Source organism: Lissotriton helveticus, chromosome 10, assembly GCF_964261635.1.
Source record: "Lissotriton helveticus chromosome 10, aLisHel1.1, whole genome shotgun sequence".
Lineage (NCBI taxonomy): Eukaryota > Metazoa > Chordata > Amphibia > Caudata > Salamandridae > Lissotriton > Lissotriton helveticus.
In genome coordinates, this window is record NC_136071.1 from 778,096,252 (window position 1) to 778,122,664 (window position 26,413).

General features: G+C 48.9%; 1 protein-coding gene across 2 annotated transcripts in view; it reads left to right on the forward strand.

Annotated features, from left to right (window-relative positions):
• The window catches only part of LOC144784513 (integrin beta-1-like), a 423,772-nt gene that overhangs the window by 63,794 nt on the left and 333,565 nt on the right, over positions 1-26,413 (forward strand). For both annotated transcript variants that reach the window (XM_078663338.1, XM_078663337.1), the window contains exon 2: positions 2,150-2,216. In XM_078663338.1, the coding sequence (XP_078519464.1) occupies positions 2,150-2,216 (67 nt within the window). The remainder of the gene's footprint in view (positions 1-2,149; positions 2,217-26,413) is intronic.

Below are 26,413 nucleotides of genomic sequence, written 5' to 3' on the forward strand. Positions count from 1 at the left end.
AGCTCTTCGTTGGGTTTGCTGGCTGCAAGAAAGGAAGAGTGGTACATAAAAGAATTCTTTCAAGATGGATCATCCTCTGTATAAAGATCTGCTACTCTTTAGCTGGTAAGGATCCTCCAGAGGGTATTAGAGCCCACTCCACTAGAGCTAAGTCTGCAACATCTGCTCTTTCTGGAGGTGTGCCTGTTGAGGATATTTGTAGAGCGGCTACTTGGGCCTCCCTCCACACTTTCGCAAAGCATTATTGCTTGGACACTGAGGTGAGGAGGGATGGCCACTTTGCGCGCTCTGTCCTCCAGGATTTTCTGGTTTAGAAGAGTGGACACCCTCCTCCGGGAGTGGGGACTGCTGTGGGACTCTATTCACAAGGTGAGGAATACACTGGCAGATGTATCTATCAGAAGAACAAGTTACTTACCTTCGGTAACGCTTTTTCTGGTAGATACAGTATCCGCCTGTGGATTCCTCACTGACCCACCCGCCTCCCCGTTGTCCACTCTTCTATACCAGAGTTACTGTAATGTATTTACTTTATTGTCAAGGAGTTGCTTATTTCAAATGTTTTATTGCATTTGCTTCACACTGTGTTACCTTGATATTTGTACTGCGTATACTGTGTATATGTCTACTGTCATTGGTCCGTCCGTGTGCCTCGATGGCACGGAAAAAAGGGCGGAACTGATGTCATCACGCCGGCGTGGGCCTATTGTAGTGTCGGTGATGTCAGCGGAGTCTCGTGCGATGCCGTGCCTCTATGAAGTCGTCGGCGCAAAGCTACAAAAGAATTTCCGAATGTTGCTGACGCAAGGGGGATCTTCACAAGGTGAGGAATCCACAGGCATATACTGTCTCTACCAGAAAAAGCGTTACCGAAGGTAAGTAAATTGTTCGTCACCACCATGATTGACTTTTAAACAATATTGCATGAATTGAAGTTTTGGAGTTACTTTGTTTCATAAGGGTTGACTTTTTAGATCCTTCGTTTGACAAACTGGTATCTATCAAAGCAAATGTAGGAAACGTGTATGTTTTGGGCCACTTGCCTATTGTATGTATGTGTATTATATGGTATTTCTTTAGCTTGAACCCAGCCAAAAGGCAGCACAGCGCTGTACATGGTAAATGGCAAGCTTAGAGTCAGTAATATGAGAAGATGTTGGGTTGTGGATGGTTATTGTATTGTAATGTAGTGTTCTTTAAAGAGTGGTGTCTTCAACTCTTTCTTAAAGTGAAGCACCAGTGGGATATTTCTGAAGAATGCGGGTATATTGTTCCAGAGCCTAGGTGCTTAGATAGAAAAGGCTTTTAGTCACTTTTTTCTTTTTTAGTGAGTGACCGTGCTTGCCTGGGCAGCGCTGCTCTACGAGGCATGCTATATTAGAGTATGGACTTGAAGCCCTGCCTGCTCTCCATCCATATTTTTCATTGTCTGTGCCATTGTTCTTCGTAAATGCTGGCTTCTGATTCGTTAAAAGGCTTGTTAGTCCCTCCTTAGTCCTGCCTTGTATTCATTTGTAACCTCCCATAAGGACTGGCCCTCGGTTCTTACAAGGTACGTCTTATTTTAGTCTGTAAGCACTATTTTATTTAATGAGATTCACATACTGCAGACAAGACATGCTTTCCTGCAACACGCTTTCACTTTCAAAGCAGCCCGGACAATGGTGGCCGCTTCTTTGAAATGCAAAAGTTCTTGCTTTTACCAGAGTTTGAGCTAATGGCATTGTAAATGACAATGCCTTTTATTTATGTGTTAATTGCCAAAATAATAAATAAAACGCATTGTCATTTACAAACCCAATAGCTTAAACTCTTGCAAATGCGAGACCTATTGCATTGCAAATGCTTGTTAAGCATTTTCTCCTCCTTTTGCAGAACTTTCGTCAACGTCTCACTTCACATAGCCAGTGAATTAACATAGAAATAAAATGAGCAGTGTGCATGCAAACTGACAAACTTTTTACAGCCCCTCCATGTTGCACTTGTTTAAATATGCATCTCTCTATTGAACTGTGGGTTTGAAGTGATGAATAGGTATTCTTGCATGTACATTGTCTGTGATAGCGAACTATGATATGTTTTGCGATAATCCACTTTTAAATACTTATCTTGTTTTAACCCAGCTAATAAAGCAATTTTTATTTTTCAGATGGCCTACAAGCTGACCTTCATAGCAGTACTCTTTTGTTCTGTTTCGAATGGACTTGCTCAACAAGGTACTGAATTTTCCCTTTATCAGGGTGGGTTAAGTAGAAGTACATCATACATGGAAGTATGAGGGTATGTGCTTGGCTTTTTTAATATTCGAATTGAATACTTTAAAAACTCATGAGTGCTGTTTTACATGTTGTTGTGCTACGGTTCCTTAATACTGTTGCCGCCAGCAGGGATACTGGATGTAGTGCCCCCTGTCACACTAGGCAGAATTCATCCACAGAGCATTCGATTTTTTTTCTCCTTTTCCACGATGTTTCAAAATAGGCACATTAGTGGAAATATTTTTAACCTTAGTTATTTACTGTTTGTGCCGAAAAAACATGCTGCTTTTTCACTGCCCAGTATTTTGTCATTGTTTACAGTGCCAAGTTGAAAATGTCAAAATATGTAAATACTTTAACAAAGCAACAACAAAGTACGCAGTTTTTAGACCATGCTGTCAAAAAGTTTACTTCTATTTTGTCAGGTGAATTGGCGTTGCGACCAAATGCCTGCATTGGTGAGCTATACTTGATTGATTGATTTTGGGATTTATAGAGCGCGTAGCTACCCTAGGGCATCCCAGCTCTAGTGACCATAACTCCAGCAAGGTGGGGAAACGGGGGAGAGGTAATCAGGGGAAATTTAGGGGAAGAGCCAGGTTTTTAGTCGCTTCCTGAACCTGAGGTGGTTGTGTTCTTGCCTCAGAGAGAGTGGGAGGGAGTTCCACAATCTGGGGGCATTGTAAGAGAACAGGCGACCGCCGGTTCTGGCCTTCCTAATTCTAGGGACGTTTGCGAGGGATAGGGAGTTAGATCTTAATTGTCTACTGGACTGGTGCTGTGTCAGAAGTGGTCTGAGAATGGGAGGGCCTTCATCATGCATTATTCTGTGGGCAATGCACAGGGTTTTGAAGTTGACCCGTTCTTTTACTGGCAACCAGTGCAGGTTTCTGAGGGCTGGTTTGGCCGAGCTCCTCGCTTTAGTTCCTGTTAGGATTCTTGCAGCCGCATTTTGTGCACATTGAAGTCTGTGGACTACAGAGGCTGGAGCCCCCAGATACAACACATTTCCGTAGTCTAATCTGGAGTTCACCAGCCCCTGCATCAGGAGCTTCCTAGATTGGTGGGGGATTAGATGGAGAATCTTTCGTGCCATCTTTAAGAGGCCGAAGCAGGTTCCCGCAGTTTTTCTAGCTTGAGTCTTAAAACTGAGATCCTGGTCCAGCCATATCCCCAGGCTCTTTACCTCTGATTTGGGGATTGGTGGAGTTCCCATACATGGCGGCCAGGGAAGGGATGTGGGGATTTTGTTTGGATTTCCCAAGAGGAGTATTTCTGATTTCTCACCGTTTAATTTTAACCGGGAGTCGCACATCCACTGGTGCACCTTCTCAAGACAACTGGATAGATTCGAGAGGGAATTGTCTGATTGGTTAAGGGAAACAACGAGCTGTGTGTCGTCGGCGTACATTATAGATTTGATGCCAAAAGGTTTGACAACATCCTCGAGGGGTGCCATGTACACATTAAAAAGTGTGGGGCTCAGGGAAGATCCCTGGGGGACCCCACACTTGAGTGCCTGAGCCTTGGAGGTGGAGTACCCATCTGCCACTTGAAAGGACCTATCTTCGAGGAAGGATTTAATCCAGGCTAAGGCGAAGTCCGCCACTCCTATCAGACCAAGCCGTTGTATGAGGGTTGCATGGTCCACCGTGTCGAAGGCGGCACTTAGGTCGAGGAGGATCACTGCCACTGATCCTCCTGCGTCCATAATGCTCCTAGTTTCTTCGACCACGGCTAACAGTGCGGTGTCGGTCCCTTGTCCCGGTCTGAAACCTGTCTGAGACTGGCGGAGGAGGTGATTAGTTTCTAGGAACTCTGAGAGTTGTTGATTTGCTACACGTTCAGCGATTTTGCTGATGGCCGGCAGCAGTGAGATAGGTCTAAAGTTAGATGGGTCCATAGGGTTTAGATGCGGCTTTTTTATAAGCGCCATGACAGTGGCTTTTTTCCAGTTTGCCGGGACTGTGCCAGCTTTGAAAGAGGCATTGATCAAGTTGGTAAGAGGGGGGGCTACAGTAGAAGCAACCAGCTTGAGTTTACTGATCGGGGCTGGGTCTGACGGGGCACCACTTTTGATCGTATGTAGGATGTTAAGAAACATCTGTGGTGATTTGGGGGAAGGTGGATAATCTCGGGGCGTCTTGGAGAGGAGAGGAGAGGAGAGGAGATAGAGCATCCTTGGGAGATGGAAGGGGCCGGTAGGGAGGTCAGGATTTTTTCAATTTTGCCGAGAAAAATTCGGCCATCTGGTTACATTTTACGCCCTCCAGGTCTGGAGTCGGCGGTGGGTCCTGCATTTTGGTGAGGAGATTAGCTATGCGGTAGGTCTCTTTTGCGGAATTGGCCGCTGAGGCTATTTGATCCTCGAAGTAGGAGGCCTGCGCTGTTTTTAAAGTGTTTTTATAGAGCCTAATATGGGCTCTGTATTCACTTTTGTCTTCTGTAATCCAGTTTTTTCTCCATTGGCGCTCTAGCCTTTTGCCTTTCTTTCTTAGTTCACGTAATTCCTGAGTAAACCACGGCAGTTTGGAGGATTTTCTGCTAGTTGGAAGAGGTTTGAGTGGCAGGACTGAGTTAAGGGAATCGTTAATCCATTTATGCAATTGGACTTCGGCTTTAGAGGGGTCTGGGTCTACTACTGGTAAAGTGGTTGACAGCGGACGTTCCCATAGGTTGGTGTCCAATTTTTTCCATGGGCGTGATGGGACCTGGGGACGGGGAGTTTCCGACTTCTTCCCTGGAAGTTGAAGTTTAAAAGGAACCAAGAAGTGGTCTGACCAGGGGAGGGGCAGAGGAGTTTGTACGGAAAGTTTGGTGAGATTGGAAAAAATGGGATCTAGCAGATGTCCTTTCATATGAGTAGGTTCATTGCTGCGCAGTTGTAGATTGAGGGATGTTAGATCGGTTTTTAAATCTGAGGCAAGTTTGTTAGCGTGGTCATCGAAGTGGAGATTTAAGTCTCCAAGGATTGTGAAATTTGGAGTCACGCAGGCAAGAGAGGAGATGGCGTCCATTAGTGAGTTTATGAAACACCCTACCTGTCCTGGTGGGCGGTAGATTAAGACACCAGATAGGGTGGTAGATGGAGGCAGATGTAAGGAGAAAAGAACATTTTCGCTATCTAGGATGGGGCTGTCTTTAAACTGACATGATAGGTTGTCGCGATATATAATCGCTAAACCCCCTCCCGTTCCCTTCGGTCTGTTGAGGGTTTTGATGAGGTACCCAGGTGGTAATGATTGGATAATGTCCCGGTCGGAACTTGTAGACAACCAAGTTTCTGTTAAAAACAGGACGTCAATGGCGGAGTCTGTCAGCAGTAGGTTGATTTCTGTCTGGTGCTTAGGAAGGGACCTACAATTGAGCAGAGCCATCTCGAGGCAGGCGGGTTCTGGATGGGGGGAAAGCGTTAGCCTGTAGGCGCAGTTCGGGCATCTTGGATGCTTGTCCTCCGGGGTAATGAGTCCGTTGCACCTAGTGTGTAAAGGTTCTCTGAGTTGGTGCAGAGATTCTTGTGAATATTTGATTAGAGGGAGGCTGGGCCCGGCCGGGGGTGTGGGCTCTGAGCTCGGTCTGGCGCGGACGGGCTTGCCTTAGGCGCGCCTTCGGCGCGCAAACGGCACTCCCGCTGCGCTCGTCCGCTGCGCTTCCGCCATAGACACATTATAAAATGATTGTTGAGGATGGGGACAGGGGGGCGTGGCCGAACAAGTGGGCGTGGCCTGAGTCCTCGCGCTGCGAGCGTCAGAGGAGTGAATCAATTAGGGGTCAGCCGGCAGCGTTAGAGTCCGCTACCTGAACTGAGTGAAGTGCTCGATTCTTAGCAGTTTACAGAGTTGCTGTGGTGAGTTTTAAAAGCTAGCACAAGTAAATTCGTGACAGTTTTACAATTTTTAAAAAGCAATGCAATGCGCTATGCGCTCTCCCGGCTTCCGCCTCAGGAGTCTGATCAATGGGCTACCTGGCGCTTTTACTCAGCGTTATGTAGTCGTCTCCGGGGGGCGTGGCCAAACAAGTGGGCGTGGCCTGAGTCCTCGCGCTGCGAGCGTCAGAGGAGTGAATCAATTAGGGGTCAGCCGGCAGCATTAGAGTACGCTACCTGAACTGAGTGAAGTGCTCGATTCTTAGCAGTTTACAGAGTTGCTGTGGTGAGTTTTAAAAGCTAGCACAAGTAAATTCGTGACAGTTTTACAATTTTTAAAAAGCAATGCAATGCGCTCTCCCGGCTTCCGCCTCAGGAGTCTGATCAACTTAAGTCAATGGCAGTGTTACATGAGGAGTCCAAGTGCAAAATGTGTTAATTCTATGAAGTGTTCAAGTATTCCCTTTCTGAATCTACCCATCTAATGAGTCTAAGCTCTGGGCTAGAAATGCTAGACAGAGGTATCCTTAAGTCCTTTAGAACCATTTCCCTCTTCAGAAGGGACGAACTGTGTGCCAGAGATCCTCCGTTCTTTTACAGACTGTAGACCTCCTCTCCAGATGGCCTTTCCATAGCTACACTTCAAACCCTAATATGCGTGTGTTAAGCATAGTCATTTGGGATTGAATTACTCAAAGTGTCCCTTACCCGCAGAAAAGCTACTCCTCTTAATGTAGGCCACATAGAGGGACATTTCTATAGCTGCATTTTCAGAAGAGGATCTCGAAATTCCTTTTGCTTATCTGGTGAGTAAGATAAAATAAGCACCTGGTCAGTTGGCCCTGGAAAGGGATGAGTGCTAATGGCAGTAGCATCAATCTCAACCGTTTGGTGTAGGTTCTTATGGCGATACGTCTAGAATACTGACACCGGTTCTAGGTAACTGGCTCTGTAAATAATATTGCCACAAGGGGGTTCCCCAAAGGTGTACAGGGCACAAAGTAAAATACAAAGTGCTCTATTTGTGGTAGTGTGGGCAAGCAGCCTTAGGCTTAACACAGAGGAGTGTAAAACATGTATTGCACAACAGTGATCAATAACGGACACACAACTCTAGAAGGAGATCCAGACCAATCTTAGAAAAATGTACTGTGTATCAATTGGGGGTTTGTTTTATGGAGGGAGCATTGGCACAGGGGACCTGGTTGGCAGGGACACTGCACTACATCAAGACCAGGCAAAAAGTGGGGGCTAACCATACAAAAGAGACACTTTATCACACCGGTCTCTGGAAAGTGCTTTTTAAGCTTGAAAAACAGTGGACTGTTTTCCCTACGCAAAACAACCAAAACTTGTCTGTACATTAAAAACTCTCAGAGGAGTATGTTAAGACGTTTGCCTAAGTATTAAATGGAGATTTATGTACACTTCTTTCCAAATACGCATAGTGCTCCTCACAAACAAAAATTGTCAAATTCAATCTCCACAAGCATCATTTTCTTCAAATTGTCTCCTGGGGTGCTTGGAAACATGATGCACACTACTTAAGCACCAAACTCTCTGCACTCAAGATTCCAAAACACTAAAACTGAAGCAACGTGCATAGGGTGATTTCATTCTTGTTAAAACTTCATCCTGATCTGGATCTCTGCGTTTTAGAATTCAACATCAGTGTTGTAATGGCTATAACCACATGTAAATCACTGTCTAAATGAGAGTATTCTTATTCTTCTCTCTTGTTCACTGGACCAGTACCAGATACCCATAGTGACCATTATAGTGATACTGTACCCAGATTGTGATGGAATGCAAGTTGTTTTCTAAATCTTGTGGGCCAATAAAATGGAGAATTAATGAATAACTCTGTGATCAGATACATTCATATGTACAGAAGAACATTGTAGGAAAAGAGGAAATTGAATTTTAACTTCCTGACTTGAACAAAGAGTATCCCAATCATGCATCACATAGGTGCTATAATTGTTCAAAATTGATTTGTACTTAAGCTATACCCATTTCTAAATTTAGATTACTGAAGAAAGAAGGGTCTGTGAAAACAATCCACAGGTCCAGTTTCTCTCTCTCTCTCTCTCCTACAAAGGAAAGGTTATTTACTCAAGATGCTTCAGTAGGCCTGATTTGGATTTCAGATCACACATAAATCAGGAGAGAGAAGTTTATCATATTAGTGCTCCACCGAATGTTCAGACAGCTCAAAAAATAGGATTTCATGTGTGTAGGTTCCAGATGATTATTACAACTTACCAGATGGAAGAAAAAATTGAGGTTTTTGTTGGGGCATTATCAATGAACCGATCTTCCTTCATTCTGAAGTCAGCCACTTGCACTTTAATCAAGTGCAAGACTCTAGTTGTTTCTTGTCTGCAGAAAGAGATTATTCCTTGAGAAACACCCGGATAACTTAGTTATGAAGACCAGCAGCCCAGATAAATTATTGCAGGACTTCCAAATCACAGTAAAGAAAATGATTTGCCTAAGTCTCCAGATATATTTTCTGAAATCCACTGCCATGGGTGTCCCAAGTTCTGTCGTAGATAGGGGCATTGTCAGATACAATTGAATACAACATATATCCTTCTGTGGACAGTTAAGTGATCATTCAGAAATGTCATCATACGCAGTGCCCAGGCCTTAATGACCGGTTAGATCTCACCCCTCCTAGGCTCAATATCATTGTGCCTATTCATTGTCTTGAATGCCTAACAATAAATGAGGACTAAGTAGCAAAACAGTTCCTTATGTGGTAGTGCAAACAATTCCGTCTTGTGCACGGTGTGAAGTTTCATCAGGATTGATCTCCCCAAGCAATCATAGATGCACCTTTGATGGGAGGAGGTGCAGATGCTGAATTGGCAAGGGAATTTTTAAATGTATTTTTCCAGTTGCCCTGCCAATGCTGTTGAAACCAAAATGGTAATTATCTTGTATCCGAGCTTGTACAAGAACCTTTTGCTAATGGCAGTAAACCCACAAAAGATAAACTTTTACAGGTCAAAACTTTTGTCCTTACTCCAGTGCCAAATATTCTATCCTAATCGGACATGGATGTACTTAGGAGCATGGCTTCCAAGTATGTGCAGTTTAATCTCCTGCATTGCAGTGTCACTGTATGGACAATTTGAAAAAAGCTAGTGGCCTGCCACAAGGATGTCCTAACACTTTTAAGCGCAAAAGGTTCTGTATTTGGTGTCCGTAGCTTAACTTTCACCAATTCACTTGCCAAGAAGAAGTAGTACTGCCATAGTTTTGCATTTGGCACTCATTAAAGCATATTGAAGAGCCTGCAATACATTTTTAGTCTGTCATTATTAAAACCTAGTGTGTACAATAGTCGTACTTTCACCAGGGTTTGGGTCATCCCATTGCTTTAGGCAAATGAGCTGTAGATCATATGCTTTAGCATAGATCACCATCAGGTGTAGTTTCCGGATGTTTGAACTTAGTTTTTGTTAGAAGAAGTCTTGTAGTCACGAGATAGGTGACTCCTCCTTTCGGTGATAGTGCTCATCAGCATTGACTCCATCCTTAGATTGTCTTTTTGCGCCATCGGGTTCGGATGTGTATTGCTGCGCTCCGGTTTGGTACAGTTTTCGGACCCCTTCGACGTGCATCCACTACCCTTGACGGTATTGTTATCGATCGCGGTTCCCCATTTTACACACATCGTCTCACGTCGGAAAACTCAAGTCAGGCCGCCTGGACTACCCGTGCACAGCGCGCTATCAGTCAATGGAACAGACTCCATTTAAGCTATGTCCTGGGTGTCGTGCTAAATTTCCATGCACCGACTTGCACGAAGTTTGCAACCTCTGTTTGTCCCCAAACACGACGAGAAGAACTGTGACGCGTGTCGATCGAAAAAGACACTTCGTGATCATTGGGCTCGGCGCCACGAAATGCAGCATGAGAGCGACTCTATTCCAGACATCTTCGGAGTGCCAGAGGCAGAAGAGCAGATCTCCTTGTCCGAGGCAGACTCTCACATGGAAGAAGAGTAAGACATCCCTGCGGGTCAGCGTACTGGGAGTACCGACCCCCTATGCCCATTCCACATAAGACAAAGGCTCCATCCCTCCTTCGCCCTCGGTTTCAGGTCGGCACCAACAAACCATTTCCGATGCCCCGCCCTCTGGCAATAAAACATAAGACCAAGCATCTATCACTCAACATACCTTCGGGACCGAAGATTCCACCTTCGACGCCGAAAGGCTCTGAGACGAAATCCTCCAAGGCCAAAGACTCTGAGCCGAAATCCTCCAAGGCCAAAGACTCTGAGCCGAAATCCTCCAAGGTCAAAGACTCAGAACCGAAACCATCGACGCCCAAATGCTCTGAGCCGAAACCTTAGAGACCGAAATCTCCACGGAAAGACAAAGACACTCTCCCCAAAGAGCCTCCATCTCTTGAGCAAACTTTCGACCCTAAACAGAAAAATCGGGTTCTAAACCCTAAATCTGAAAGAGACACGTTAGTGAGGAGATTCCTTACCTTAGAATATCCCCAGGCGTCAGACTGGATCCGTAAATTTTTTGCGTAGCAGTACCCATGCGCGTCGGTAGGCGTCCGCGTCCGTCTGCGTCGCCGTGATGTCGTCGTCGGAGTACTTAGACGCCGCCTCCGCGTGCTGACGTCAGTTTCTTCTTTTTTCCGCGCCAGCTAGCGCAGATCTGGAAAAAGTTGTACCCTAGTCACTTTTTGACTAACCTTTTGAGATCTTTTTTTTAATCCATTTTCGAAGTCTATTCAACTCCGATGGTGCCGGTAGGGATGCCCGGGTTCAAGCCCTACGCCGACTGCAACCGAATGATGTCTGTTACCGACCCACATGGCCGGTGCCTGCACAGTTTAGGCCTGGACCACGACGACAAGTCCTGCTCCGACTGCCGGGCCCTGACGTCTAAGGCTAGATGGGAGCGGTCCCATAAGCGACTCAAGCTTCGGCAGTCTGCCCCGCGCCGCTCGAGGTCCCGGTCCGAAAGGAGGTCGAGGGACCGGTCGCGGGGCCGGAGCGCCCACAGTTCCGGGAGTCGTCATCGGTCTTCAGGCTCGAAGTCCTCAGGTAAGAGGCACAAGAAGTCAGAGGCATCACCGCTCTTTTGACTCCCCCGACGCTCGCGCGACGTGGCCGGGGGTTCGGGCGACACAGCTCACGCGGCTCCGCTGGAGCCGCGTGGCCGGGGGTTCGGGCGACACAGCTCACGCGGCTCCGCTGGAGCCGCGTGGCCGGGGGTTCGGGCGACACAGCTCACGCGGCTCCGCTGGAGCCGCGTGGCCGGGGGTTCGGGCGACACAGCTCACGCGGCTCCGCTGGAGCCGCGTGGCCGGGGGTTCGGGCGACACCGCTCACGCGGCTCCACTGGAGCCGCAGGTGTCGCGGCCTGCTCCACACCCACCAGTCCCTGGGCAGGACGCGACGCTGGGGGAGATTGCAGACTTCCTCATGGCCATGAGGTCGCTCGCTCCTCTGTCGGGTTCCTCGGCGCCTTTGGGCCAAGCGGCTCCGACTGGGTCTCCACGCGGGCCTGGCGCTTCGGCCCCGGTGCCGTCGGGTGCTTCGGCCCGAGTGCCGTCGGGTGCTTCGGCCCCGGCGCCTTCGGTCCCGACACCGCAGGGCCCCGCGGGATCCGGGTCGCCGCCGGTCGACCTCACGACCTTGGCTCCACGGGTGTCGCCCCCGGCGCCGTCCCAGGACAACGTCGTCCCTGGTCCTTGCCTCAATTCAGGTCCGGCCCCGGAGCGACGCCGTTTGGAGACCTCTATTTTTATGACCCGGCCCCATCTTTTGAGCCTGAGTACCAGGCGGTGGGTGATGAGGAGGATTGGGAGGGGTCTGAGGACCCTCTGGCACGTGAATGTCCGTCTTCTGCGGACTGGACAGGAGAGCTTGGGGTGGCCAGTGGTCTGGACACTTCGCCCGACACTGGTTTTGTCTCCCCTCCTAGCGTGGCTACGGAGGAGGGGGCTGCTTATAGCGTGGTGCTGATGAGGGTGGCCAATGCCCTGGGCCTTGAGCTCCCCGTCGCGGCCGTGAGGACTAACCTCCTCACTGAGGTCCTTAAACCGCAGTCCAGCTTGGCCGAGCCTCTGCTGCCGTTTAATGAGGCCTTGTCAGACGTTCTTTTGGGCACTTGGACCAGGCCCGCCACAGGGCAGCCTGTGGATAGGAACGTGGCCAGACGCCACCGCCCGGCACCGGGTGACCCTTCCTTTCGGTCTACCCACCCCAACACTGAGAGCCTGGTTATCCAGGCCTCCAATTCCCAGACCGAATTCCCGTCGGCTCCCCCCGACCGGGAATCCAAGAGGTACGAGACTTACGGGAAAAAGGTATTCTCCTCCCTGAGTTTAGGATTGCGTTCAGTCAATACCGCGTGCCTCTTGGGCCGCTACACCCACTCTCTGTGGGACACTGTCGCGACAGTGCTGCCAGAATGCCCGATGGCGGTACGGGCTAAACTCGCCCAGGCCCTTGTGGAAGGCCGAGATGCGGCACGGTATTCCATCCGGTGTGGGCTGGACACTACCGACTCTCTAGGCAGAGCGATGGCAACGGCGGTGGCGATTCGTCATCACGCCTGGTTGAGGTCCGCCAATTTCTCGGCCGATGTCCAATACACACATGGGCATGCCGTTCGATGGCCGTCGCCTCTTTGGCGACAAGGCAGACCATGCGCTTGAGCGCTTTAAGGACTCCAGGGCTACGGCCAAGTCCTTGGGCCTCTCGGCCCCGTGCCAGGCTGCCTTTCGCCCCTTTCGTGGCCAAGGAAGGGGCGCCCCAACACGTTCTGCCAGCCACGTGCCGCAGACTACCATCCAGAGCGGTGGCGGATGTGGAAACCGCCGTGGAGGCGGTCGGGAACAACGGCGAGGCCAGTCCACACCTGCCCCTGCAGCACCCGCCTCAAACCCTTCCTAGTCCGTGCTTTCAGGCCCATGTGACGCCAGTGGGGGGCAGGGTTCGTCATCACCTCCTTCACTGGCGCACTGTCACATCGGACAGGTGGGTGCTGCAAATCGTCCGAAGAGGCTACTCCCTCCCCTTCGAGGCGACCCCTCCAGCCATGCCACCGCAGTACAACTGCGTGTCGAGGGATCATTTGCAACTTCTGCAAGAGGAAGTTATGCCCCTCTTGGCCAAGGGGGCCATCGAGCGCGTTCCTGGGCCAGAATTAGGGTGTGGTTGTTATTCCCACTACTTTCTGGTACCCAAGAAGGGCAAAGGGGGCCTACTCCCTATCTTGGACCTACGGAACGTCAACGGCTTCCTCCGGAAGGAGAAGTTCAAGATGCTGACATTGGCTCAGGTCTTAGCTGCCCTAGACCCTGGAGACTGGATGATAGCGTTGGACTTGCAGGACGCTTATTTTCACATCCCCGTCCTGCCGGCCCACCAGCGTTACCTGTGGTTCACGGTAGGCCACGAGCACTTTCAGTTTACCGTGCTCCCCTTCGGCCTTACAAGCGCCCCACGGGTGTTCATGAAAGTGATGGCGGTGGTCGCAGCTCATCTGCGCAGGTTAGGGATTTCAGTCTTCCCCTACCTCGACGACTGGTTGTTGAAGTCGGGCTTGCCCCAGACAGTCGTCAGCCACCTCCAGACTACGGCCGCCGACCTGCACCTGCTGGGGTTCTCCATCTATGTGCCGAAGTCGCACCTGTCCGCCTCTCAGAAGCTCCTCTTCATCGGAGCGGTGCTAGACTCAGCGCAGTTTCGGGTTTATCCTCCCGAACAGCAGGTTCGGGATATTCAGGCTCGGATTCCTCCTGCATCCTTCTGGTGCATCACGCCAGGTGGCAGCTGCAGGCTCTGCAGTGGGATCTGAAGTTTCAGTGGGCCCAGCATCAGGGCAACTTGTCCAACCATGTCTTGATCTTGGAGTGCACTGCAAGACAGTTGCAGTGGTGGCTCACGGACTGCGATTGGGTCAGCGGCAGATCCCTCTCCCTACCCCAACCGAAGCACTTAGTTGTGACTGACGCTTCCCTCCAGGGCTGGGGAGGGCACATGGGAGAGGCGGAGATCAGAGGCTTCTGGTCTCTGGCGGAGTCCCAGCTCCACATCAACCTTTTGTAGCTGCGGGCGATCCGGCTTGCACTGAAGGCATTCCTCCCCTCTGTCCGGGGGAGTGTAGTGCAGGTGTTCATGGACAACACCACCGCCATGTGGTTTTCAACAAACTGGGCAGGGTGGGGTCGTGGACCCTATGCCAGGAGGCTCTGTGACTTTGGCAGAGGCTGGAACATCAGGGCGTTACCCTGGTGGTTCAACACTTGGCAGGTTCTCTGAACGCCAGGGCGGACAAACTCAGCCGTCGGTGCATGATGGATCACGAATGGCGTCTGAACTCTGACGTGGCGCAAGACCTCTTTCATCAGTGGGGAGAGCCTTGGTTAGATCTATTCGCCACAGAAGAGAATGCGCAATGTCATCAGTTCTGCGCGTTGGAATTTCCATGGCGGCACTCGCTCGGCGACGCTTTTCGTTGCGAGTGGAGTTGCGGTCTATTGTACGCCTTTCCGCCTATACCACTTCTGCCCAGAGTGCTGAAGAAGATCAGGCGCGACTGGGCCCAGGTTATCCTTGTGGCTCCGGATTGGGCACGAAGGTATTGGTATCCAGAGCTACTCAGCATGTCTGGCGATCCCCATATTCGTCTGCCTCTTCAGGAGGACCTTCTGTCGCAGCAGCAGGGGACGGTCCTCCACCCGAACCTGTCCAGCCTCCACCTACAAGCTTGGAGATTGAGCGGCGACAGTTGAGGTAATTTGACTTGCCTCCTGAAGTCTGTAATGTCGTTCTGGCAGCCAGGCGTCCCTCCACAAAGTCGGTATACGCCTGCAGGTGGAACAGATTTGTGGCATGGTGCACAGCAAAGGGTGTGGATCCTCTCTCTGCACCCCTTTCTGAGGTTCTCCTCTTCCTTCTTTCTCTTGCCCAGCAGGGCTCTGCTCTGGACACTATCAAGGGCTACCTTTCTGCCCTTTTCGCCTTCTTAAGGCTACCTGATCAGCCATCTTTGTTCAAATCCCCCATTGTAAAAAGGTTTTTGAAGGGCATCACACACCTGTTCCCTCCTGTTCCATTCGTGATGCCTCAGTGGGACTTGAACCTTGTACTTATCTTTCTGATGTGTGCTCCCTTCGAGCCACTTCATAACTGTCCTCTCCGTCTTCTTACTCTAAAGACTGCTTTCCTGGTTGCCATCACCTCTGCCAGGAGAGTGAGTGAGCGACCTCCAGGCTCTTTCTTCCAAACCTCCTTTCCTTTCTGTCCATCCGGACAAGGTTGTGTTGCGGACGAGACCCTCTTTCCTGTCCAAGGTAGTGACAGCCTTCCACATCGGGCAGTCCATCACCTTGCCCACCTTCTTCCCTCCTCAGCATCCCTCTAAAGAGGAAGAGCGGCTCCATTGTCTGGACCCAAAACCTGCGCTGTCATTCTATCTAGACCGCACACGCCAGTTACGGGTGGATGACCAACTCTTTGTTGGTTACGTGGGCGCTAAGAAGGGACGGGCGGTGCACAAGCGGACCATCTCTAGGTGGATCATCTTGTGCATCCAGGCGTGTTACTCCTTGGCTAAGAAGGAACCTTCTGTTGGGCTGAGGGCTCATTCCACTCTGGCCACGGCGACTACGACTGCCTTAGGCCGAGGAGTGCCCTTGCAGGACATTTGTCAGGCAGCTACGTGGGCCTCGCTGCACACGTTTGCGAGACACTACTGCCTGGACAGCCAAGTCCGGAGGGATGGCTTCTTTGGCCGTTCCGTCCTGCAGGACTTTCTGGTGTGATTATTGGTTCGCAGACCCACCACCGGGGTTGGTATTGCTGGGGTATCTATTCTAAGGTAAGGAATCTATCACTATTGTCTCTTTCAGATGCACAAGTTACTACTTGTGTAACAATATATCTGTAAGAGACATTAGTTAGTGATAGATTCCTTACCGACCCACCCATCCTCACTGTTCTGCGAACCGATATCTAGGGTTAAGGTCATCCCCTTTCATGGCACCAGTGTTGGTTCTATCATGGCTCTGCGTATCTGGCGCGGAAAAGTTGTGTATAAGAACTGACGTCAGCACGCGGAGGCGGTGTCTAAGTACTCGGACGACGTCATCATGGCGCCGACGACGGACGCGGACGACACCTACCGACGCGCATGGGTACTGCTACGCAAAAAATTTCCGGATCCAGTCTGACGCCTGGGGATATTCTAAGGTAAGGAATCTATCACTAACTAATGTCTCTTGCATATATATCGTTACACAAGTAGTAACTTCTGCAACAGGACATATTCAGGCATCCATGCCAAAAAAATGGAAAGCGGACTTGCCAGATTACTATATTCTCCCTCTTAAGAAGAATAATGTGGGCACTAACCCTTCTCCTCCTTATTTTCCACCTTCTTCTCCTCTTCCTAATCCAAACTTGCTTGTTACACCATTAAATTCACCACCGAGGCCTATTACACCTGACCTACAGGACGAAGGGAATGGGGATGAGGATCAGGACACTGATGCCTGGGAAGATTACCACACAGAACCAAAATACAGATAATGACCCTGTTTGTATCCCTCCAGACCTTCCCCACCTCATGACAACATTGGCTATCTCAAGCTCCTTAACAGGCCTGTTGCTCATTATCATGGGGTAGAACTTCATAAAGAGCTTTTAGAAGATTTCCTCTTTGAGACACTTTCTTCCTCACGAAGAACTATTCGTACCGTACCAATGATAAAAGGCATATTGAAGCACACAGACTAGGTCGTTAAGGATCCTGTAAGGGCAAGAATAATCACACCTAGTGGATAAAAAATACAAATCCAATTTTATTTATATTAAAGGTCCGCCGCTCTTAGACTCTCTTGTAGGCTCCAATGCACACAAGAGGGCTAACTTGCAAGCAACAGGAGAGACCCCTCCTTCTGACAAGGAGTCCAAGCTTATTGATGCCTCAGGCAAAAGAGTAGCTTCACAGTGTAAGAAAGTGGCTCTATATATACACTGGACCAAAGTAAGGTACAGTGTGTATAGAGTCCCCAGTCTCCAGAGGTATGACAGAGGTTAAAGTTAGTTATAACCTTACTCTCCAAAGTGGTAGCTTGGTCGAGCAGTATCAGAGGGCAAGGGAAACCTTGAAAGTACAAGCGGTAAAATATCACCTGAATAGAACATTGCCATTACTTCGGAAACGAAAGAAACACGGAAAAAAAGAACCCGAAGATGGCGCCCAAGAGTGGGAGCTTCCGCAGGAAGCATGCCGACGTCACCGGAAATGCACCCAAGGAGGTGTGACGCCGACGCCCACCTGGGCTATGAAAAAAAAAAAAAACAAAGAAAAGACTACGAATCCGGACCCAACCACAAGACCGCGGAATAATGCACAGCATAGTGAATCCAGAAAGATCTTCAAGCTGCAAAACTACACCGACCGGTAAGAAAACTATTCGTTAAGGGAGGTGGGGTGTTCTGAGAGTCTAGTTGGAAGTGGGAGGGGAGGGTTATGTTGGGGGGTAGAAGGGGTGGGGGTGGGGAGGGTGTAAGAAGAGGAGTGATCTACGCCTGTGATTGAGGGATGTGCGTTGACTGTAGCGGGTGGGTGATGGAGTAGAGTACTGGGGGGAGGTGGGTGTTAGTGGTAGGAGGCGCTGTGGAGTCAAGGTTGCCAGATGAATTGGAGTCTGAGGGTTGGAGATGTATTCTTTGAAAGTGGGGAACAGGTTGTCGAATAGGTCAAGGTTCCTGTCTGTGGATTGAATTAAGATAATGCCACTGTTGTAGATGGTGATGGTTGCTTTAGCTGGAAAGAGTTGGGATGGTGTGGTGGACAGTGTTAAGCCATGGGCGGATTTCCTGGTGGCGGAGAAAGTGAGTAAGGTGAGGAACGCTTTTCTCCATTGTGCTCTACGTGTAGTGTATACGATGATATTGGTGCTCTTGGCTCCATTGTTTAGTGAGAAGTATGTGTCTACAAAGGGGGTTTCAGGGTGGGACTTCAGGAAGTTGTGTTTAAAACGTTTGGCGGTCTCTTTGGAGAGCTCGGGGGAGGGGTAATTAATTTTATGTGTGCTTGCCCGTGGGTTCCATGTTTGGAGTAGAGGTGTAGGTAGGTGAAGGAGGTTGTGTGGGTAGGTGTAGATAAAGAGCTATGGTAAGTGTGAGTAAGGTGGTTAGGCTAAAAAGTGAGCATGAAGGAGTAGAGAATGTGACTCGTCTAAAATGGCAGCTTCCTTAGGCATGGTAAAGTAAAGAGGATTGACTAGTCTAAGATGGCCGCCAAGTTGGGGAGATAGAGACAAGTCTTGTAGTCCTTTTTTGATATTATGTTTTGAGACCAGTTTCTAATCCAGGGTAGACCGAGGAAGTCCAGTTTCTAGCTTGCTAAGTGGGGAGTCCTATGTCTATTTTGAGGATCACAGTGCCAGGCAAAGTTTAAGCTTTGTGAGGGTCTGGAAGAAATGGAGGCTGTTTATTGTTGCAGATTTATGACCCCAGCCATTTTGGGCAGCAGATCTCAGAGGGGTAAATAGTTGAAAATCTGAAATTAAAAGCGGAGCAGAAACAATACCTTGCCATAGTCCTGTGCATCAAATTGCTGGTGTTCTCGGCAGTTTATTACACTCATCGTGGGAAACAACATTGTGTGCAATGTCTTCTGGGACGATCTGCGGGTCTACTCACGACTATCTCTGGAGCAGCAGGGGGGCTTCATGAGAGCCGCGAGGAGAAGAAGACGACCAGGAGCGGAAGCATGAGGGCAGATCTGTGCCGCAAGTGTCAGGATCATCGTTGCAGGCGGCGTGTAGCCGAGGGCTAGGACATCCTCGTCGATGGGAGCAGGGGCTGCCATGTAACAACCGGTGGGAGCAGGGGCTGGGGGGCACTTCGGGTCAGGAGCCCAGCCCGCCTCGATAGCTGCCGTTGTGTGTTGCTTCAGGACGCTCCGTGAGGCACTGCGGAGTGCCGTGCAACAACCAAGGGAACAGGTCGGTAGCCCGACAGATGCCACGTGTGATCCCAGATTACTCTGTGAAGAACTGCCCAGTCTGCTCCAGGGCTCCACACCAACTCGGGCAACGGCGCGATCACTTTAGGTGTTGACAGTCATCAGCAGTCCGGCGAGGGTGACCGCAAACGAGCCAGGCACCTCCGATGTTCAGAGCAGCTCCCGAGCAGGCACAGGCTCATCGATGTCCCGCAGCATTTAGGAGAGGGTGGGGAAGATTCCAGGCCATGGTCTCCCAGGTGAAAACAAGATTCTCAGCAGGCTCCAGCCATCCGTCGCGGTCTCCACTGGTGGGGATGCGGGCTCCTCCGATCACAGCTTCCTGGGTGACCGCGGGACTCTCAGCAGGCTCCAGACATCAGTCATTCAGGTCAGAATACGATCCAGTTACTTGTGGTAGTTGAATTCCCGAAAGAGTCGGTGCTAACAAGGATAAATCCACAAGTGGGATGCACAGTTCCCCCCCCCCCCCCGATGAGCATTCCAGGCCCCCCACTTTTTTGTCCCATTCTATTTTTGTAGACTTCTTTTTCAGCTATCATACATTTATCCATTTCCACCACCCATCCCATTAGCAAAGGCTTATCTCCTGTCCCCTATTTCATAGCAATGGCCCTTTTGACCAGAGTATACCCCAGGGTGGTGAATTGTTGTTCTATGTCAGAGGGTCAGTTGCCTCACATATTCAGGAGTCCCAATGGGGGTGTCAATTCAAATGATTTCCCCAGCGCTTCTCACATTTTGGTTATAGCTCGCTCCCAAATGTATCGTATGTAGGGGCATTCCATAATATATGATAGAATGTGGCCGTCTGGTTGCACCCTCGCAAGCAAAGCGCATCTTGTCTAGTCCCTATCTTGGCCAGCGTCACCCCGGTGAGGTATGTTCTATGGAGGATCTTCTGTTGTATCAGTCGAAAGCGTTGATTAATGGCAGCCTCTCTAGGGGACATCCGGGCGGTCTGCCAGTCCTCGTCATTGAGCTGTCCTACATCTGATTGCCAGCAGTATCTAAGGGTCGGGAAGGGATCTGGTAAGTTAATACACAGCTTGCGGTATGAAAGGGAGATGGCTTTAGTCAGAAGGGGCTCGGATAGAAGTTGATCCTCCAGAGGGGACGTGTCAGGGACAGCTGTCAGATGCAGCAGGGCTGTTTTGAGCGCATGTCGGATTTGTAGATACCTGAAGATTTCTTTGGGTGCCAATTCATATTTCACTTGTAATTCCTTAAATGTTAGTAGTTTCCCTTTCTGCAGGTCTCCAATGGTGGAGATCCCTATTAAATCCCATCTGTCAAACCATGCCTGATAACGCAACAGTCCCAATTGCTGAGATGACGATAAAGGCGTATCTTTTGTTAACTTCCCCTGCCAACCCAAGCGTTTGATAGCTGATTGCCAGATGGAGGTCGTATGTGCCATTGGACCCAGGTATCTCCCTTCGCGGGGTTTAGTGTATAGGGCTCCTAGGTAGCCCTCTCGCCTAGTTTGATATCGCTCTAAATGGTACGCCGGATTCGACGGTGGGCTGTGTATCCAGTGGTTTGTCGCCACTAATTGCGACGGCCAATAATAAAGGCGTAGGTCTGGGAGTGCAATGCCCCCATCGCACCAGCTCTTCGTTAGTTTACCTAGGGCGATACGCGGCATTCCCCCATCCCACAACAGTATCCGAACCTCCGCCTCCGCACTGACAAAATAGGAGTCTGGATAGGGTATGGACAGTTTTGGAGTGAGTAGAGGAACCGTGGTAGTGCCAGCATCTTAAACAAGGCCGCCCAACCCAGCAACGACAACGGCAGCGATCTCCAATGTTTGACGTCGTCTTTAAATCTTTGCAAGGAGGCGGCAAGGTTTTTGTCATAAACATTTTTGAGGTCTGGGGTGATGAAAATCCCCAGGTATCTAAAGCATCTCTGGTCACTTCCACATTACATCCTGTGGGTAGTTTAGGCATGGGGCCGTGAATAACAAAAAGTATTGACTTTGCCCAATTGATGGCATAGCCGGAGTATTTCCTGAATCTGGTAAAAATATGGAGTAGATTGTGGATCGAAGAATATGGGGAAGCTTAGTCAGTCAGTCAGTCAAAAGTCTTTATTTTGGTTTTACAGTACCATAAAAGAAAGGACATAGATCTTGCATGGCAATAATCAGAATAAAAGGCACTGTAGATTAAAATACTTCCTATACAGGCTTTTGATGATTTAAAAAAAGATAAAAATGAGGATAAAAAGCTTATCACAAAAATACATTATGTACATAGTGCAAATATAAGCATATTTCAATATTTAAAAGATGTATCCTAACATCAAAATTAAGATGGCGAGCAATCCAAATATTTACAATCCAAAGTGCTAGTGCGAAATACACGCCCATCTGTTCAGATCATTTGGGTTTCAATTAATTTACTTCCTTCAAGTCGATAGGGCCCTCCTCCTTCTAATGCACCATGATTTACCCAGGAATTTTGCTGTTGCACAAGCAAAGAATGGTCTCGCGTCTGACTTCAGAATACGTAGGCCTTCTTTATGACTGTGTCCCTAAGTATCTACATACAGGAGTAAGCCTGTTCCTTCTGGGTCTGGTGTAGGCAGGGCAGGCAAAAAATACATGGCCTATTGTTTCTTTAGGGCAAGGGCAAGAAGGATAGCCCTTGGGCTGTGATATTTGTCCTCCAGGTATTAGTGAAGGCATTGATAGGAAGGCAACCGTGTCTAAATTGAATTTACAATTTCCTATCTTCTGGCACCTTTATGAAATCAAGGAAGCTTTCTAGCCATCTGCTAGATTTAATATCCAAGAACAGGTCAATTAAGCAGCCATGTCGTGTATTCATAAAGTTCTTCTGTTCTACCCAAGCCCAAAACTGTGATTTTAGTGTGTCCCTAGAGTATGTGGGAGGGTGTCCTTCTAGCTGCTTGGGCACACCTATGTCCGCCCGGATGGTATTTATGTAGTTGATCCACCCAATTTTATGTTTTTTGTCCAGGGCAAAAACTTCATTAAAAGCAGCTGCGTAGGACATCAGTTATGGAGTTGTAACAAGTCTGTGCAAAAAAAAGCAAAGGGCTTAAGCTCACCAGACCATTAATAGACTGGACACCCATATCGAGTTTCAAGGGAAGGAGGGGGGTGCTCTGTGGGAGCGATAACAGACTTCTAAGAAACTTATTTTCTATTATCGAAAGGATGTTAACGTTTATAGAGCCCCACCGTTCGGCTCCATAGAGTACATTGCTTACTACCTTACAGCTATACAGCTTCAGTGCAGAGGCTACAGGCCTAGTGTACGAGAGACCATGTTCCCGTCGCAGGGCCCCAGTTAGCTGGGAAAATTTCAAGGATACCCTCTCTAGATGTTTCTTCCATACCATACCCTCAGATAACTTGATTCCCAGATAATCAAAGGAGCTCACTCGTTCGAGCGGGACATTATCAAGAACCAAGTTACCCGTAAAGGATTTGTGAGGATTTAGCATCATCAACTTAGTTTTAGTTGTGTTGATGACCAAACCCCTCTCGTCACAAAAGTTCTTAAAGCAATTTAAAAGCTTCTGTAAGCCCATGGGCGTTTTAGACACTAAGAGTGTCATCTGCAAACAACAAAGTAGCTATTTTATGATAGCCAGCAATGGGGCATCGGTGGGGTAGAGATCAGCCACCTGATTTACATATAGGGAGCAGAGGGTGGGGGTGGTTTTAAATGGCTGTGTTTTGGCCCTGGTTTCCCCACCTTACACAGGCAAAGTTATCCTCGTGTAACCTAATGAGTGGCTCTAAAAGTTCCAGAGGCATACCCATGTCCCGAAGCAGATCCCTGGGAACTAGGTCGAAAGCTGTTTTCAAGTCAATAAAGGCTAGATATAAACTGCCTTTGCCCAACACAACTACCCTCCAATACAGCAAGATCAGGTGAAACACCTGATCGGTCGTGCCGGTCTTCCGCCGAAAGCCCGCCTGGAGTGGAAAAAGGATGTCGTTCTCCTCTATCCAGGTCTGGATTTTAACAAGGAGCGAGCGGCAGAATACCTTCTGGGCACAATCTATCAGGCTAATAGGACGGTAGTTGGCGGGTTTTGACGTGTCCCCTTTCTTGAAAATGGGTAGTACCTCTTCCCCCTTCCAGGTGTCCGGGATGCTCCCCCCACTTGGAGATGTCATTGGCCAATCTCATAAAATAGGTTGCCCAGTGTTCCTATCAGCGCGGAAAAGGTCTCTGGGGATGCCATCGGACCGGGGGCTTTTGCTGGAATAATGGCATCAAGTGAGCACAATATACAATATCTCCTCCTTAGTGAATGTAAGTGTACAAACAGGGAGACCCATATCATAGAGCATCTGGGAACTGTCAATGTGTGGACCGTTGGAGTATAACTCACTAAAATGCTTATGCCATTCGGCGGCCGGAATGTTATTTGCCAAGGGAGGTGACCGTTCAAAGTTTTGTTTAGTTACCAAAGACCAAAACATCCGGCTTTCAGGATGCCCAATGGCCTCTCCTAACTCCTCCCATTTCCTCTAATCCCATTCTTTTTTTGCTATACACTGTGCCTGTTTGTAGTCTTTCCTAGCCTTCCGAATACTAGTAGGCTCTCGATATTTGATGGCAACAGTCAAACTCCCTCTCAGGGTCCTGCACTCTTTGTTGAACCATGAATATTTTCCCAAGGGTCTTCCCTGGCATAACCTCGGTTTTTTGTTTGGAGCATGGAAAAAACAAGCCAGATGGTCAAAGAATTCCTTGTGGAGGGTGCGACAACTACTCTGCCAAAATCTACAGGTGCCAAAATCGCTAGGTGCTTTGTAAGGGCATCCTTAATCAGTTCGATCTTTAATTCATCTGCCAGTACCACAGGCCATTTGAGGTGACGCTTATCGCTTGTAAGTATTAAAAATGTTGTGCTTAATGGTATCGGCGGCTCTCTCCCAATACCACCCCAGGGATTGTGGATAGACAGGATGAGGGGGTTATGATCCCTGTCACACGATGGAATTATGGCCATATCCTGTATCAACGGCCAGAGTGTGAGGTCCACCAATAAATAGTCAATCCTACTTGACCCATTTGGCCCCACAAAGGTCATTCCTCCTCCTCTATCTGAAATTGTTCTTCCATTAGCAGCCCTTAACCTATATTCTAAGGTTAGCGCACTGAGCTGAAGTGCAGCCTTTGACCATTTTTTGATCGGGGTACGTTCCAATGGGGGTACCCTCCAAAATTTGTCCTCCTCATTCACATCATTGTCCTCTGCCCAGTCGAGGGGTTCAAAAGTTACATTGAAATCCCCGCCAACTATAAGTGGGTAACTATCAACCCTAGCGTCCAATAGATTATCCAGGGACTGGAGTGTTGGGGAGCTGCCACCTCTGGTACTCCTAGCATATACATTGTATACGTCAACCGTCTTGCCCTTACCATTGGTTATCCTGATCCCGAGGTTATCTGGGCTGTTCGTAGCCAGCTCTTTAACGTCACAATTTACCGTCAGGTTTACATATATGAGCAGCCCTCCTGACGGCCGGCCATGTGTGGGGATGGAATAGCTGGTCTATGAAAGGTCATAAAGCCTGGTATATACTTGGGGGGGCAGGCTCAAGGTTTCTTGGAGTAAGCAGATCTCAGTCTGTGCAATGAGTTCTAGCCAGTAGGGGTGGAAGCTTAGTAGACTAGAACATAGTCTACATATAGTCTGCATATAGCGATTTTCTGTCCTCCGCATCCTCTGCCCATTTCAGGCCTCGTAAGGTTACGTCTCGCCATACCCATTCCGCTAGCGGTTCTAAAACAAGGGCGAGAAGCAGAGGGGATAGGGGGCAACCCTGTCCAGTGTCCTGGCGCAACTTAAAGTCCCTCAACGTGCAATTATTTACCCGCACCTGTCCTCTAAGGTCCGAATCAAGCAAGCGATCCAGGCTATAAACTTGGGGCCAAAGACGAATCGTGCAAGGACTTCAAAAAGGTATGGCCACTCTATAGAATAACATGTCTTTGAGGCATCTAAGGACATAATCACTGAGTCTTCCTCCACATAAGGTAGTACATTATTCACCCGGCGTATGTTCAATGCCGTGTTTCGACCGGGCACAAACCCAGATCGGTCTGGGTGAATCAAGGAGGGCAGAACAACATTTAGGCGGGAGGCCAATAGTTTCGCTAAAATCTTAGCCTCCACATTTATTAAGGAGATCGGTCTATATGAATCCCAACAGTCTGTCGCCTTCCCGGGCTTTCGTATCATTACTAGACGCCAGTCTTTGATCCATTGTCAGCACGCCCTTTTCAAGGCTTTCCAAATACATACGGTTGAGGTGGGGGGCTATTTTCACCGCCATAGATTTGACAAACTCTATCGGAATACCGTTAAGCCCCATCGCCTTCCTGGATTGTACACTATAAATGGCTTTACAGAGTTCCTAGTTTGTGATGTCGGCCTCCAGCTCTGCCATTTCAGTTGTGGACAGGGAGGGCAGATTACTGTCCACAAGTAATTGCTGGGAGTCGTATGACGTATAAGTAGTGTAGGGTGTATATACCTTCTCCAGATGGCTCGCGAACATTTCTGCAATTTCTTGTTGGTCGGAAACCCTCGCACCTGTGGCGGTGGTTAATATGGGTAACCATCTGTGTCCCTGCTCCCTACGTTTGAGCCAAGCCAGTATCCTCCCTGCTCTCTCCCCCCATCTCGTACACCCTGTGTCGTGGAGAGGTGTCGCACCCTTGCCTTTTCCCGGACAATGACTTTATATTCCAGGCGTTTAATAGACGAGCGGTGCACTGTGGGGTCACTGGGCGAGGAGTTATGAAGTGATTCTAGCTGTTCGCTCTCCATCTAAAGGATATGTTCGTTATGATTTTAATACCGCTTTATACACCTCCCAAATTGTTTGTGCTGACTCCACAGTCCCAAGGTTTACTCCCTTTATTTCTTAATTCCCAAAAAGGATGGCTCTAGTAGGCGTAAACTAGACTTCAGACAGCTGAATCTGTACATGCAGTTGGACCACTTCCACATGGTCCCACTCCAACATGTGCTCCCACTACTTCAGCAAGGCAACTTACTATCCACTCTAGACTTGAAAGACGCCCATTTCCATATTCCCATTCACCTTGCTCACACAAAATATCTCTGGTTTGTGGTGGACTGACATTACCAGTTCAAAGTACTCCCATTCGGAGTAACTACTGCACCCAGAGTTTTAACCAAGTGCCTGGCAGTAGTCGCATCTCATCTAAGAAGACAGCACGTTCATGTCTTTCCTT